Here is a 15,750-nt window from a genome sequence, read left to right as displayed (position 1 = left end):
TTCAAAAGTTTCATCCTTGGCTTCTTCTTGATTGGGTGGCCGGTAGTAGACTCCGACCACCAGGTTCCTTTTATTCTTTGCTCCATTTATTTCAACCCAGATGCTCTCGATGGGGCTACCAAGCTCCTCCTCCTGTATTTCTGTGCAGAGATATGTATTTTTCACATACAGTGCAACCCCGCCTCCCTTTCTGTTCCTCCTGTTCTTTTTGAACAAGTTATATCCTTCAACTGCTGTATTCCAGTCATGAGAGTCATCCCACCAAGTCTCAGTTATACCTATCAAGTCATAATTTCCCTCCTGTATTAAGAGTTCAAGTTCGTTCTGTTTGTTTCCCATACTCTGGGCATTAGTATATAGACATCGAAGACCATGTGCTTCATAGTCTGGCTTTCTTCCTACATGTGTCTGAAGACTATTATTGGGCGCTATCAGCGCTGTTCTCTCCATTGCAGTGCATGCGCCTACGTCCATTGTTACCCCCAACATTACATCTCCCTTCCCCGTAGGATTCAGTTTAAATCCCTCCTGATGAAGTTCTTCATGCTGTGGCCAAACACATTCTTCCCAGCCTTTGTGAGGTGCAACCCATCCCTAGCCAACAGCCCATCTTCCAGGAAGTATAGCCCGTGGTCCCAGAATCCAAATCTCTCTCGTCGGCACCACCTTCGTAGCCAGTCATTCACCCGGAGTATTTTTCGTTCCCTTTCTCTCCCTCTTCTAACTACTGGAAGGATGGATGAGAAAACTATCTGGGCCCCAAAGTTCTTGAGTTTCCTTCCCAAAGCTTCAAAGTCTGACGTGATCTCTTCGTAGCTCCGCTTGGCGGTATCATTTGTTCCCACATGGATGAGAAGAAAGGGATACCTGTCAGTGGGCTTTATGAGTGCAGGCAACCTTTCAGTCACGTCTCTAATCTGTCCTCCCGGGAGACAACATACCTGGCGAGTCCACGGGTCTTCGCGACATACTTGGGTCTCGATCCCACGCAGCAAGGAGTCTCCCAGTACTACCACTCTTCTCTTGTTGTTGTTGTAGGCCTGGGTTTCATCGCCTCTGTTTGACTGACCTTTAGCCTCTTGCTCACTCTCATGCAGGTTCCCCTGTGATTCTTCCTCTGCAGGCTGTCCTCCAGTCTCATCTGCAAGTACCTGGAATCGGTTCCACAGCTCCACCGCTTCCACTGGTGCAGAGTGGCGTCTAGTTCTTCTTCTCCTAACTGTCACCCTTTTCCAAGGAGTATCCTCTACTCCATTTTTCTTCTCCTCAGCATTTCCCACTTCTGCCTCATCTTGCTGTTGCTCTTCAAGCTTCTGGTCTGCCCTTTGCTGCTGTAGTTCCCCCATTCTGTCCAAGAACTCTTCGTGTTCTCTTATTCCCCGGAGGGTTGACAGTCGCCACTCCAGTCCACTTACTTTTTCCTCCAGCAGCGTGATCAACTTGCACTTGTTGCAGGTGTAGGCCATGTTGTTCTCAGGCAAGAAAACAAACATGGCACACACCTTGCAGGTCACCACCACTGGAGAGTCTTGTCCTTCCATAGCCCCGTTTCCCTTTTTGTGTCTAGCTTTGTGATTGTTCTAGACTAGCCTGTGCCTGCTCCTCTACTCAGTAGAGGTTAAAAGCAGAGTCCCACTGGTGTGGAAGTGTGTTACAAGACAAATAAATGGGAAAAAGTTAGTTAAAAAAAAATGTTAGTGGCCTCCCCCTTGACCTCCCCTGCCGAACTCCCCTGGCCAACTCCTGTTTGCTCCCCCTGTTCGCTCCCCCTGTTCGCTCGCTCTCTGGGAGGCTGCCTGCTTCTGTAGTCCCTGGACCAGCTGGAGCAGCTTGCTCTGCTCTGCTCTTCTCAGCTGGGAGGCGGGAAACAGACTGAAGCTTCCCGCCCAGTCAGCTGCTGGGAGTACTCAGGCCACACCCCTCCAATTCAGTTGGAGCTCTCAGAAGCTCCTGGTGAGCTCACAGCCAGTCAGAAGGATAAAGGGCAGCGCCCTGGGCTTCCTGCAACCCACTTACCTCTTAGCCTCTGTCTCCTTTGTCTCCTTTGTCTCTTCAACCACTGCAACTCCCTGGCCAACTCCTGTTTGCTCCCCCTGTTCACTCGCTCTGTTCGCTCGCTCTCTGGGAGCTTGCCTGCTTCTGTAGTCCCTGGACCAGCTGGAGCAGCTTGCTCTGCTCTGCTCTGCTCTGCTCAGCTGGGAGGCGGGAAACAGACTGAAGCTTCCCGCCCAGTCAGCTGCTGGGAATACTCAGGCCACACCCCTCCAATTCAGTTGGAGCTCTCAGAAGCTCCTGGTGAGCTCACAGCCAGTCAGAAGGATAAAGGGCAGCGCCCTGGGCTTCCTGCAACCCACTTACCTCTTAGCCTCTGTCTCCTTTGTCTCTTCAACCACTGCAACTCCCCTGGCCAACTCCTGTTTGCTCCCCCTGTTCGCTCGCTCTGTTCGCTCGCTCTCTGGGAGCTTGCCTGCTTCTGTAGTCCCTGGACCAGCTGGAGCAGCTTGCTCTGCTCTGCTCTGCTCAGCTGGGAGGCGGGAAACAACCTCACACCCAATTTGATCATTTCTCAAATGCAAATTTCTACACTCTACCTATCAAATATAGGAAATATAGGCATTTCATTTTCCTTTGTTTGTGAGGTTAAGTATGGGAGTATATGAACCTGCGTACTGGATGATGTTGTCTTCTTTCCAGTCTTCCTTTCTGTTTCACTCTGCCTTGGTCCAACCCCACATTCACTAAAACCAAGTGACAAACTAAATAAAATGTCCATGACTGATAGGTTGAAGCAAGTTCTGATAGTTACTGGACTATTGAAGGAAAATGAAATGCCTATATTTCCTATATTTGATAGGTAGAGTGTAGAAATTTGCATTTGAGAAATGATCAAATTGGGTGTTCATTTATATAGAAAAGTCTCCTTTAGCGCAATATTACTGGTAGAAGGCAGTGATTCAATTTAACAATGAACTGCAAGGCCAGTACATTCGGATTGTTTAATAAATTATTCTTTAAGAACTTAGTTTTTACCATTTTTAAAAAAATCCGATTTTTAAAGGGGAGGTGCCGTGGCTCGGTGGCGGAGCCCCCGCTTTGCATCCAGAAGGTCCCCAGTTTGATCCCCGGCATCTCCAGGTGGGGCTGGAAAAACTCCTGCCTGGAACCCTGGAGACACTTTGCTGCCAGTCAGCACTGGCTCAGTATAAGGCAGCTTTCTGTGCTCCTCTGTTCCAGTTTAAACTTTAAAAAGTCGAATCTGAATGTCTAAACATCCATTTTTAATTCTTTTAAAGTTTGGGGTTTTAGTCACCCTACCAAGTGGGCTGCCAGCGGAGGGAAGCCCCCTCCTCTGCACTCAGAATAGAAACGCAGCAGGCTGTTAGAGGAGGAGCAGAGCTATCTTTCCCTTCTCTGCCCGTCCCCCACAGGATAGTGGAAATGTTTTCAGACTAGTGACTTTTGTGGGCATATTTACAGAGCTGATCCTCCTCCTCCTCTGAACATGGCTTGCCCATGTGGCTTTCCTTCCCCTTCTTTATTTTATCTTCTGGCCACTAAATGAAGGAGTTAATCAGCTGTGAGCTTTGCATTGTTAAATTCTACTTGTTAATCTTAAGTCAAGAAACCGCATTGACCATCTATATTTATGAAGGCAAATCTGGTCGCCTTTGTACAATCCTGTTTCATGTGTTATTTCATAGTGTCCAAAGTGTGGATCAACTCATCTGTGCATGTTTTCCTCTTGATGGCTGAAACATCAAGCCATGATCTGCACATTTTGAAACTGCCATTGCAATCTTCATACCTCAGCGCAATGCTTTTCAATGGATGTTGTTCACACAGTTGAACTGTGAGTCAGTTCATATGTGAGTCACCACTGAGTGGTGAGATCGAGTAATGTATATTATTATATGTGTGAATCAGCCTTTTGAGGTGTGGATTCTTATAATATGAAGTAGGTTACATCTTTGAAAGGCTATTACTTAGCCAGCAATTGTTATCTAACAACAGAGACCTTTTTCTTTTAGATCAACACTACTCAAGATGAAAAAGATCCTTCCAATCCCTTCAGATTTCCAAACATTGGTGTGGAGAAGTTTTTAGAGCTCAATTCTGAGCAGAATCATGATGACTATTGTTTGGCCTATGTGTTTACTGATCGTGACTTTGATGATGGTGTCCTTGGCTTGGCCTGGGTTGGAGCACCTTCAGGTAAATAAACTTACTGTAAATACATTGCTTGGCGGAAGTGCAGAGCATGCATCTTGTATATTTTAAGAGCCACCCAACCTCTTTAGTTAAAACAAACAGCTGTATTAGCAAGGATGAGAAAGCCTGTGTCCCCTGAGAACCGCTACCAGCCGGTTTGGCTTGGTACATGGCAACTCCTTCACATCCAACAAACTGGTGTGTTGACCAGTTTAGTTGGTTAAACCTCCAGTGTTTAATGAAAGGGTAGCATTCCTTGCTGTTCATAGAAGCATCTGAAAGACTCCCCTGACTGTTTGAGAGGGTATTCTTTTTCTCTTCTTAATCCAAAATCATTGTAGTGCACTCCATACTCCCACAAAATTTGTTGAGCAGGAGTATTAACTTGCAATATGCTGCTTTAGTGCTGCAATAAATCTTAAGTAGGAAAAAGGGCCCAACAATTTCATCGAGATGTTAGACTAACATAGGCAAGTCTAACCATTCAACTATATCATTGTACACTTACTGTATGGTATAAGATAATCTTGCTTTTGAATTGGATGTATAAAACTGATGTCTTTTTTTTTTTTTTAGACAAGCTACTTTTTACATAAATGGGCATACGACTGTCAATCCTTCTTACTAAATCAGTCCAAGTTTTATTTTCAGTTGAGTTCTAAGGGTTTTTCCTTCATATTAAAAGAGCAGTAGTGTGTATGTGTGTGTTTACAGGAGTCTTGTTGCAACAAGCAATTGGGCCAAAAAACACCTTGCATCATTTTTAGTTAAGTGTTAACACACTGAGAATCTCTCTCTTGAAGACTGGCATTTCTTATTAGAGAAGTTCCATCTGCTGTCAGATAGGAATCAAGTCCCTTCAGCTGTGTGACTCAATAGCTGCAGCAGATATTCAAGAATATTTAATGCAGAGTTACATAGTTAAATATGGTTGGAGTGGCATGGTCAAAAGTCTTCTAGGTAACCAAAATGGAAGGCTCATTTAGCATTTGGGTGTGAGTACCCTCACTTATTGCGAAGATCCAGCTTTCTGCCTGGAAGCAAATGTGGTAGAGCAACAGATCAGACCTACTGCTGTCTCCTTGTGCACAGAGAGGGGTTGTAGCTCAGTGGCAGAACACATGGTTTGCATGCCGAAGGTCCTAGATACAATCCCCAGCATCTTTAGGTAGGGCTGGAAAAGACCCCTGTCTGCAGCCCTGAGAGAGCCACTACCAGCCAGCGTAGACCGTACTGAGCAAGAGGACCAACAGCCTGACTCGGAATTGGGCAGTTCCCTGTGTTTCTGCGCTTATCCAGGTCTCCTTGAGGAAGCTTGGCTCAAATAGGCAAACCTCCTCTGAACAGATTGTGACGTGTATCGACCCACTAACCACCGCACAGGTTTTCTCTGGTGATTAGAGGGCGTTTCACTTCCAGAAAGTTGGGTGATAAAGGGAGCTAAATAGTCCATCATATCCTTAAGCTAATATCACTTCAGAAACCTAAAGACAGTCCAGGTCTTTGGACACCACCTGCATTTCTGTTTTTTTAAAAACAGCAGTTCTGAAAGTCGACTTTATTTTGCAGGTTGTAACCCCACCCCAGTAGTTTCATTTTTAGGAAGACAATTTTAGAGAACTGTGGTATCTCAGTGGTGGGTGTGACTTGTCTAACTAGCATTTTAGTCTCTGCGGTTTCAACCCAAACTTCCCACAGCACAGTTTATCTGTAAATATACTCTGAAGAATGAGTCACACGTCTTGCTGAGATAAGCAGATATTCTTAGGCTAAACACATTGCAAAAGCAATGTGTGTTATTTAAGCACTTGGAAGAATTACAGTCTAAGAACCACAGACCTGAAGACCTCAAGAACCTCTACTCAACCCCTTGCAAGAACCTCAGGTCATTTAACCACACATTGACCTCCTTCCGGGTTCTTTCTTCATCCTGATACAGGATACAGCAAGCAGTGAAGAAAGGTTTCCCCGAAACGCTTTAGAAAAACCCTGGTGCCTGAAAAGCAGTAGATAAAACCTTTCTTTCTCAGTCTGAAACTGAACAATTTATTGAAGCAAAGTTCTCAGGTGCAAGTTCTTGGTTATGAAATCCCAAGGGCATTCCGTAGAGCTTGTGAAACTCTTTCCAGACGGGGCACAGAATGGAAGATGAGATTCAACTTCAGTACAGTGATGCATGTTGGAGCAAAGAATCAAGAGTTCACATGTACACAGTTGTTGTCTAAATGGAATGGTATAATCCTGGAAAGCGATCTTGGGTTCATCTTGAGAAATTCCTGACTTGTGTGGCGGATAACGTCCTCCTACAGAAAGTAGAGGACGGAACTAGAGGATCGGCTATCCTTGACTTGACCCTAACCAACAGAGATGATTTAGTGGATAAAGTAGCAGTTACAGGAACTCTGGGGGGAAGCGACCATGTTGTACTTGAGTTCTTGGTTCTAAGGGAAGCAAAAGCCGAGTGTAGTCAAACACGTACGCTGGATTTTAGGAAAGCTGATTTTAATAAACTCAGAACAATGATCAGTAAGGTCCCATGGCAAGCGACGCTAACGAGAAAAGGAGTCCAAGATGGGTGGGAGCTTCAAAAAAGGAAATTCTCAAGGCACGATCACAAACCATTACAACAAGAAGAAAAGGTGGAAGACAACAGAAGAAGCCAATGTGGCTTCACAAAAAGCTTAGGGATGACCTGAAAACAAAAAAGGACACATACAGGAAGTGGAAAGAAGGCCAAGCAACAAAGGAAGAGTAGAGGCAGGTAGCACAGAATTGCAGGGATGGCGTCAGGAAGGCTAAAGCTGAGAACGAGCTGAGGTTAGTGAGGGATGCTAAAAGCAACAAACAGGCTTTCTTCAGCTACGTGCATAGTAAAAGGCAGAGGAAAGAAATGGTGGTTCAGCTATTAAATAAGGATGGCAAAATGATAACAGACAACAAAGAAAAGGCAGAGGTGCTCAATTCCTACTTTGGCTCAGTCTTCTCCCAAAAGAGGGTCTGTGACCCCCCTGGCAAAGGCGAAGTACAGGCTGAAGGGGCAGGATTGCAGCTTGAGATTGAGAGGCATATGGTCAAGGAACACCTAATTACTTTGAATGAGTTCAGATCTCCAGGGCCAGATGAACTGCATCCTGGGGTAATAAAGGAACTAGCAGAAGAACTCTCAGAACCACTGTCTATTCTCTTTGAGAAATCATGGAGGATGGGGGAAGAGGGCTAATGTTGTCTCTAGGGTAAAAAGGAGGAACCTGGGAACTACAGACCAGTCAGTCTGACATCAATCCCTGGGAAAATTCTGGAGCAGATCATAAAGCAATCCACCTGGAAGCACCTTGACAACAATGCCGTGATTACTCGAAGCCAACATGGATTTGTCAAGAACAAGTCCTGCCAGACAAATCTGATCTCATTTTTTGATCAAGTAACCTCCCTTGTAGACCGTGGGAATGCTGTAGACATCATATACCTCGATTTCAGCAAAGTTTTGACAGAGTGCCCCATGATATCCTGATGAACAAACTAGCTCGAAGTGGGCTAGATGAAACAACGATCTGGTGGATCCACAGTTGGCTACAGAATCAGACTCCAAAGAGTGCTGATCAATGGATCTTCTCAACCTGGGGAGAGATAACGAGCCACAGGACTCAGTCCTGGGCCTAGTTCTCTTCAACATTTTTATTAATGACTTGGAGGAGGAGGTGCAGGGAACGCTGATCAAATTTGCAGATGACACAAAATTGGGCGGGATAGCCAATACTTTGGAAGACAGAAACAAAATTCAAAGTGATCCAGATAGACTGGCGCGCTGGGCAGAAAACAACAGAATTACATTTTATAGGGATAAATGCCAAGTTCTGCATCTAGGAAAAAGAAACCAAATGCACAGTTAGAAGATGGGGGATACGTGGCTCAACAACACCTCAAGTGAGAAGGATCTTGGAATTGTTGTCGATCACAAGCTGAATATGAGCCAACAATGTGATGTGGCTGCAAAAAGGGCAAATGCTCTTTTATAGAAATGCTCTTTAATAGAAGCATAGCTTCCAAATCCCGGGAAGCACTAGTTCCCCTCTACTCAGCACTGCTTAGGCCTCATCTGGAGTACTGTGTCCAGTTCTGGGCACCACATTTTAAGAAGGATGCAGACAAACTGGAGAGGGTTCAGAGGAGGGCAACAAAGATGATCAGGGGACTGGAAACAAAGCCCTATCAGGAGAGGCTGAAAGAACTGGGCATGTTTAGCCTTGAGAAGACTGAGGGGAGATAGGATAGCGCTTTTCAAGTACTTGAAAGGTTGTCCCAGAGAGGAAGGCCAGGATCTCTTTTCGATCATCCCAGAGTGCAGGAGACGGAATAATGGGCTCAAGTGACAGGAAGCCAGATTCCGGCTGAACATCAGGAAAAATGTCCTGACGGTTAGAGCAATACGACAGTGGAACCAGTGACCCAGGGAGGTGGTGGGCTGTCCCATACTGGAGGCATTCAAGACGAGGCTGGACAGCCACCTGTCAGGGATGCTCTGACTTGGATTCCTGCACTGAGCAGGGGGTTAGACTTGATGGCCTTGTAGGCCCCTTCCAACCCTACTATTCTATGATTCTATGATTCATTTGCAGGAGAGCTCACTGTATGTATGTTTGGTGTTCTGTGGCGATTCAGAAAACTCAGTGTTGAGAATTATTACAAAAATACTGAAAAGTGAATAGAAAGAATCATAACGTTACATACACTTGTGGTGCACCTACCTTGCTGTATTCTTTTTTTGAGGTGGAGTTTAATGTACAAAATACGACTCTACAGCTAAAATAGTGCCATACGTATCCCTGGCAATAAAATGTTTGCTTAAGTAAACTCCTCGCCTGGTTGTAGAATATGCTTGACTCTTGAACTACTGATGGAAGGGAGGGAGCTCCAGGGAAGTGTTTTGCGGAGGAATAAGGATAGCGAATCTTTGTTCCTCACCGTTTGTTCTTGCACTGACATCTTTGTTACAGTTGCTCCCTGCAAATTAAGCTGGGTTGCAGGGTGAGGTATTTTGATAATAAAGCGAATTGTGATGTAGATTAAAAATGCTACTGTGGCATTTGCTTAGTTCCAGTGTTGATATTTTTTCTTCACTTTCTAGTGAACCAAGAATAATCCCCTTAAAGGTTGCTTTGATTTAATGCAGGGAGCTCTGGTGGAATATGTGAAAAGAGCAAGCTTTATTCTGATGGCAAGAAGAAGTCCTTAAACACTGGCATCATCACTGTACAGAACTATGGCTCTCATGTCCCTCCTAAGGTCTCTCACATCACCTTTGCACATGAAGTTGGCCATAACTTTGGTTCTCCAGTAAGTATGTTTGTTGTGGCTGCGTTCCTAGATCGTCCAACAAGACAGTGTTAACATCGTTATGAGCACTTGTGCTGGTGTTTCAACAAAATTACCACAATCGTGATGGCTTTTTTGACTAGCTTATATTAGTATAGCACACCTTCAGTTGGAATATAAAACCAGCTGGAATCAGCAAAGCCAGTCTATTTATGCTGAACTTTGTGCGTTTGAATGCTCAAACCACTTTGGGGGTATTTAAAATGTTTTTGTTTTATCTATTTCTAGAGTGATTTGCTGCAGTTAAGTATCAATCTAGCTTTGGTCGGTATGCAGGCTGTTCAGGTCATGTAAATAAAGCTAGGATATTATAGCATCTTAATTATTAATGATTAAACTGGGATAAAAACAGTAATTTTAGTGTGTTGAATTAAACAAAAATAATTGAATTGCTTACCAGTAGTGGTTTGGTTAATTTTCTATGAAGGTTTTTTGAGATAATTATAAGGAAGTTGGCTGAAAATACCGTTCCTCTCCCCACACCCGTCTTTTATCCTGGATACACTTACTTAAACTCATTCTTCACCCTACTGCTGCAACTGTAAGGGTGTCTTTAAGGCAGCAGAAAATTAAGGGTTTCCAGTGGAGAAGTCTGAATATTCTCTCTGTTGCAGCATGATTCTGGAACAGAATGTACTCCAGGAGAATCTAAAAGCTTGGGACAAAAAGAAAATGGCAATTACATCATGTATGCAAGAGCAACATCTGGGGACAAACTTAACAACAACAAATTCTCTATCTGTAGTATTCGGAATATCAGTCAAGTTCTTGAAAAAAAGAGAAATAATTGTTTTGTTGGTATGTATTTCCTCTAGAAAATTATTCCAGCGTGTGTGTGTTTGGGGTGGGATGTAGAATAGGGTGTCAATATAGCATCCCAACAGGCTTCAGACTTCCCAGCTTCTCAGTTTTAAGAAGTGCACTGACAAAACTGACCCTCCAATGAGATGTACAAGAAAGTCAGGCAATATAAACTAAGCTTCAGGCTCAGTACCTTGCTTGACTTTGTTCAGAAATGACAATCAGGTTTTGTCCACACAAGTAGGTAGTGTGGGGAGTTGGACTGTACCAGCTCATACCTCACACTGAGATGCCATTTAAAAAACACACATTTCAGTTAATTTAGTACAATACTACTTGTCTTCCCCCACCCCACCCCACGAAGATCAGTGCAAGTTGATACCCCTCCTCTTAGGTTACGCATTTAAAAAACAAAGTATTAATTACTTGAAACATGTGCTCAGTTAGGGCAATGGTCTGTCTCCCTGTTTGTCACCATCCAGTGGGCGCAATGCCCACCCCTTTTCTGAGGCAGCAAGAATCAAACAGTCTTGGCCACGTGCTGCTTGCGGATCTGAAAACTCAGCCATGCCAGAACAGGCTGTAGTATACAATTCGAATGTAGGCTGCGGGTGTGTGGGGATTCTGTGTGAGCCATACGATAACTTATGCTGCCTTGTCTCCTTGGACAGTAGCCTTGAAATGGCTTCCACACAGTCATCCATGCTGTACAGCAGCCCTCCCCAGCCTGTTGCCCTCCAGGTGTTTTGGATGACAACTCCCAGCAGTCCTAACCATTGGCTGTGTTGGCTGGGGTGGATGGGAGTTGAAGTCAAAGACATCTGGAGGGCTCCAGCTTGGGGAAGCTGCTGTACAGGCAAAGGGCTCTTCTCCGCACTCGAAGAGGCAGGAGGACTTCGGCTGGTAATGGGGCTCCAGGGCAGCCCGTGGGTCAAGCGGACTGCTTGTTGTCAGTGTTCGCAGCTGCTCCCACCCACTCTCGAGACCAAACCCTCCAAATGCGCACCACATCCCTGTCATAACATCCAAAGCATTGGTGGTTGATGACCAAGTGATGTTTGTGCAGAAGAGCATGTATTTATCATATAGCTCTGTAGCTTGAAGTAAAGCACACCCCTATTCTATCAGTCTTTCAAAACTGCTGCAGTACCACATTAGCCAATCTGACCAGGTATGATGGTACAGCTTGCTACTATAGAAAATGTTCTGAGTTCAGTTCTGGCCATGTCAGTGAGCAGCATTGTTGTATTCAAATGCTGAAGAGAGTTTCTCCTCCTACTTGTTGCCAGACAGTGATCCAGTACTTGGTTGTTTTCTTTTATAACACTTCATCTTTTCCAGAAACTGGTGCATAAAAGGCATTGTGCTTGCTAATAACTGCTTATGAACGTTCAGTTTCCTTTTTTGTGGACTCAGGTCGAAAGGTGTCATAGCTGCTATTCAAGTATTGCATTCCTAGGCACAGAGACTGGTATGCTACTTCCTCCAATACAGAGATTATCAGTGAAGGAAGTAATGTGCCAATTGGACCTGTACATACACACACCACACTGTACTGAGAGACAATGTGCTTTTTAAGTAGCTTCTTTATAGAACTTTTTAAGTATGTGGATACTTAAAAGGATTTGCCTCAGTCCAGTTAGTCACTGTTTCCCCAAGGTTGTGCAAATTTCTCATGATACCATTCAGACGATCTTGATGCTTTTCAGAGTCTGGCCAACCCATCTGCGGGAATGGACTGGTAGAGCAAGGAGAACAGTGCGATTGTGGCTATAGCGACCAGTGTAAAGATGAATGTTGTTATGATGCGAACCAAGCGGAAGACAAGAAGTGCAAGTTAAGGCCAGGCAAGAATTGCAGGTATTGATGTCTGTCTTGGTTTTAATCGTCGGACTGCTTGACACTTGCTGCCCTGATCATTTAGCTAACGGTACAAGGCTCCGAAAAGGCTCCAGTGAGCTTGAAATGCATTTTATCCATAAGTATTTAAACCTCAGCCAGCTTTACTTAGGAAGTTTCGCTATGTACATGTGCAGTTTGGTAACATTTGGTGGGTGTTGGGATGTTGGTAGAGTGTGAGTTCTGTTAAGAAGTATTTTGGTGACAAGCGCATCTCCTTAATATTGTCCATCATGCCAGTGTCAATCATTATTTCAGGACCTGCTTCAAATTCTAACACCACACAAAGTGAGAACTGTCGTGACAAGGAGCAGAGCCTTTAAAACATTTGCCCCAAGGCTGTGGCATGATCTCTTCCCTCACCCCAGTCTACAATTTCCGCTTATTATTGGCCTTCCAGAAGGGGTGCAAAACGCATGACTTCCATTTCACTTTTGGTTCATCTGGTTAATTGTTTGCTTGCTTTTATTGGCACTGTTGTCTGTTGGTTGGTTTGTTGAACTTGTTTTATTTTTCCCTTCAGTGTTAGAAAGGCAGCTAATTTGAATAACAAGTGAGTGCTATGGATAATGCAGGCTGGGAAGGCACCTACATACTCGCTTAGGTGCATTACATTTTTTAAAATATTGATCTATAGAGTGTAAGTCTGTCTGAAAGCACCCAAGGAGACTTTAGTCCCTTTGTGGGTATAGCAGGGTGATTAAAGAGTGATAGCATGGAGTCCCTCCTGACCTTTTCAGTGCATACTTATAGGTAAAGTAGGATTCTGATCTATTTTGGTGATGGTGTGCAAAACAGTGTCAGGACCATCATTGTGAATAAATATGGAAGTGGAAGTCTGTCTGATTATAGTAAACTAACAGAAGTCCAGAATGCTAGAGTCTGTCAGGGAGTGACATGCTGCTTTTAATACTTTTCCCCCCTTTTCAGCCCCAGTCAAGGCCCCTGTTGTACACCACAGTGCGAATTCAGGAAAGAAGGGGCAAAGTGTCGGAATGATTCGGAGTGTGCAGAAGAAGGGAGGTGCAACGGCACCTCTTCTTTCTGCCCAACATCTGCACCCAAGCCTAACTTGACAGACTGCAACAGAAATACACAAGTTTGCATAAATGGTGTAAGTCTTCTTTCTAGAGATGCTGCAGAAAAGCTAAGGGATGGCTGAGCATCAGCTTATGCACTGCTGGTCCAGGAAGATGGTGTTTTGCTGGAAAAAACAGCCTTTTCCCAATACTGTCTGACCCTCCGTACCTACTTACTTGGGTTAGCTAGAAAAACTGAAATGTCATGAACTTTGTGGGATGGCAAGCTGAGGCTTCACACTGACAGGCTTTTATTTTCTCCAACCTATATTGGAAGTGGGTGAATTCTTCTAGCTAAACTGCCTTCCTTAATTTTGTTAACCTGAGAGAGTCGCAGATTTTCCTTCAGTTCAAAGCTGGTACCGTTTAGGTGCATCCAGTTTCAAAGACCTCATTCCTAAGGTGGTTCTTTGACATCTATTTACCTCAGCCACCTTTCATTGTTTCCAGGGTGGGAAGGATACTGTTCTCCGTTCCAAAAAGTACCAAATATGGCAGTGTTCTGTAATTTCCTTTAGTATGAATGGTTGTTTAACTGTGAGTTTGGTTAGGTAAAGCATATTTGGTTACGCTCTTGTCTCCTTCCTCCCCAGCAATGTGCAGGTTCTATCTGTGAGAAGTATGGCTTAGAAGAATGTACATGTGCTAGTTCTGATGCAAAGGATGATAAAGAATTATGCCACGTCTGTTGCATGGAGAAAAGTAAGCTCTGACCAATTGAAACATAATATATTAAGGCGCAAACTAGGATTTGGATACTAGAATTTCAGATCTTTTCATTTAGTAAAACTTGAAACTCAGAACAAGTTGCCCACTTCCCATGTGCCTTGTTTGAAGGAGGAAAGACAGGGGGGTTTTTGCCACTGCCTCACCATTGAGTTTGGCAGGGTGGTGGGAGCCACAAAAAAGTTGGGGGGGGACCATGCGGCCCAGAGGCCATATGTTGCCCACCCCATTTTAACATTCTCCCAGTATGCATACAATTGTGTCTGTTGCTTGCCATGTATTCTGTTTTATTGCTTTTCCTAAAAATAACATCCAGTCTTGAATAATTTCTCATTTTTCCAGCGCGCCTAGATACATGTGCAAGTACAGGATCTGCTCGATGGCAGGACCATTTTGGTGGCAAAACCATTACACTGCAGCCAGGATCGCCTTGTAATGATTTCAAAGGTTACTGCGATGTGTTCATGAGGTGTCGCTTGGTGGATGCTGATGGCCCCCTAGCCAGGTTAAAGAAGGCCATCTTCAATCCAGAGCTATATGAAAACATTGCAGAATGGATTGTGGTAAGTTTAAAATATGAGATCTTTAATCCTATTAGTGAATGACATTAAAAGATGGCCCCTGTCAGTTTCTTTGAAGTTTGTGTATTAACCAAAGGATCTTAGTTTCCACAATCTTTCAGTAAGAGGTTGATACATAATGGTGATTCTTTTAAAAAGATGGTTGGGATACCTAGCTATATTTTCTGCTCTTCAGAACCATCACAGCAGCTGCTTTCCTTATAAGTAAACATTTAAGGGAAGTGGGGAGTTGAGAGTGCATGGGGACATTTCTTGTGTAGTTATTTTTTTAGTGGAGCCAGAATGGTGTCCAAATTGGCTTTATTAACTCCACGTTCCAGGACTGCATGCTCTTCCTTTTCTTCCCTTCTGTCCCCCAAAACAGCCAGGACTGGTGGTGTTTTGTCCCAAGATTAAATTGTGGTAATTTACATTATGTGAATGTTTGCATTTAATCTTGCATAATTTAGCGTTTTACAATGTTTAAAATATTAATGATCTTCATACAGAAGTACATAGGGAAGATTTGTCATCGTTTTCACAAAAGAACATGTGGGCCATTAAGGTCACATTTTGTATGGGAACTGGTGCAATTCTGTAGTGAGCATGCATCCTCTTTTAAGAATAGGCTGTGCGCTTTTCCTAATGGGGGTGGTGAGGGATAAATGATCCATTACATGTTGACTAAAAGGGGGAAATGGCTGGAAGCCATGATGTCACAAGAGTTCACACGAGCCCCTCTCATCAGCGCTACAGCGTTGTTCAACTTTCAGAATATGAAAAAGAATATTGCCAGCTTTGGGTATGATTACAGGTGAAAGACGCTTGTGCCCTTTTCAGGCATTAGAAGATGGTGTGGTGTAGTGGCTAGAGCACTGGGCTTGATCCAGGGAGACATGGGTTCAAATCCCCGCTTGGCCTTGGGCCTTACTCAGTGCCATTAGGCAGGTCGCAGTTGGTCTCACAGGGGGCTTGTTGTCAAGGGGAGAGTTGGATGTGATAGCTGGGCGGTGGAGCAACATCAACTGCTTTCTGTGCAACTGGCAGCGTGCCAGGAAAAGCTAGTTTTCTACACAGCGCAGGTTTCTACCAGGCTTTTCCTA

The 15,750-nt window shown here is 44.2% G+C and overlaps 1 protein-coding gene across 2 annotated transcripts in view; it reads left to right on the top strand.

The window, feature by feature from the left end:
- The window catches only part of ADAM10 (ADAM metallopeptidase domain 10), a 72,145-nt gene that overhangs the window by 48,896 nt on the left and 7,499 nt on the right, over positions 1-15,750 (top strand). For both annotated transcript variants that reach the window (XM_084816592.1, XM_084816591.1), the window contains exons 8-14: positions 4,029-4,212; positions 9,380-9,543; positions 10,197-10,380; positions 12,093-12,243; positions 13,213-13,396; positions 13,955-14,063; positions 14,430-14,650. In XM_084816592.1, coding sequence (XP_084672718.1) covers positions 4,029-4,212; positions 9,380-9,543; positions 10,197-10,380; positions 12,093-12,243; positions 13,213-13,396; positions 13,955-14,063; positions 14,430-14,650 — 1,197 coding nt within the window. The remainder of the gene's footprint in view (positions 1-4,028; positions 4,213-9,379; positions 9,544-10,196; positions 10,381-12,092; positions 12,244-13,212; positions 13,397-13,954; positions 14,064-14,429; positions 14,651-15,750) is intronic.

This window comes from Heloderma suspectum, chromosome 11 (genome assembly GCF_057233095.1).
Source record: "Heloderma suspectum isolate Gila_16-S chromosome 11, 16-S_ref, whole genome shotgun sequence".
Classification (NCBI taxonomy): domain Eukaryota; kingdom Metazoa; phylum Chordata; class Lepidosauria; order Squamata; family Helodermatidae; genus Heloderma; species Heloderma suspectum.
This window is presented reverse-complemented; position numbering and strand designations above follow the sequence as displayed.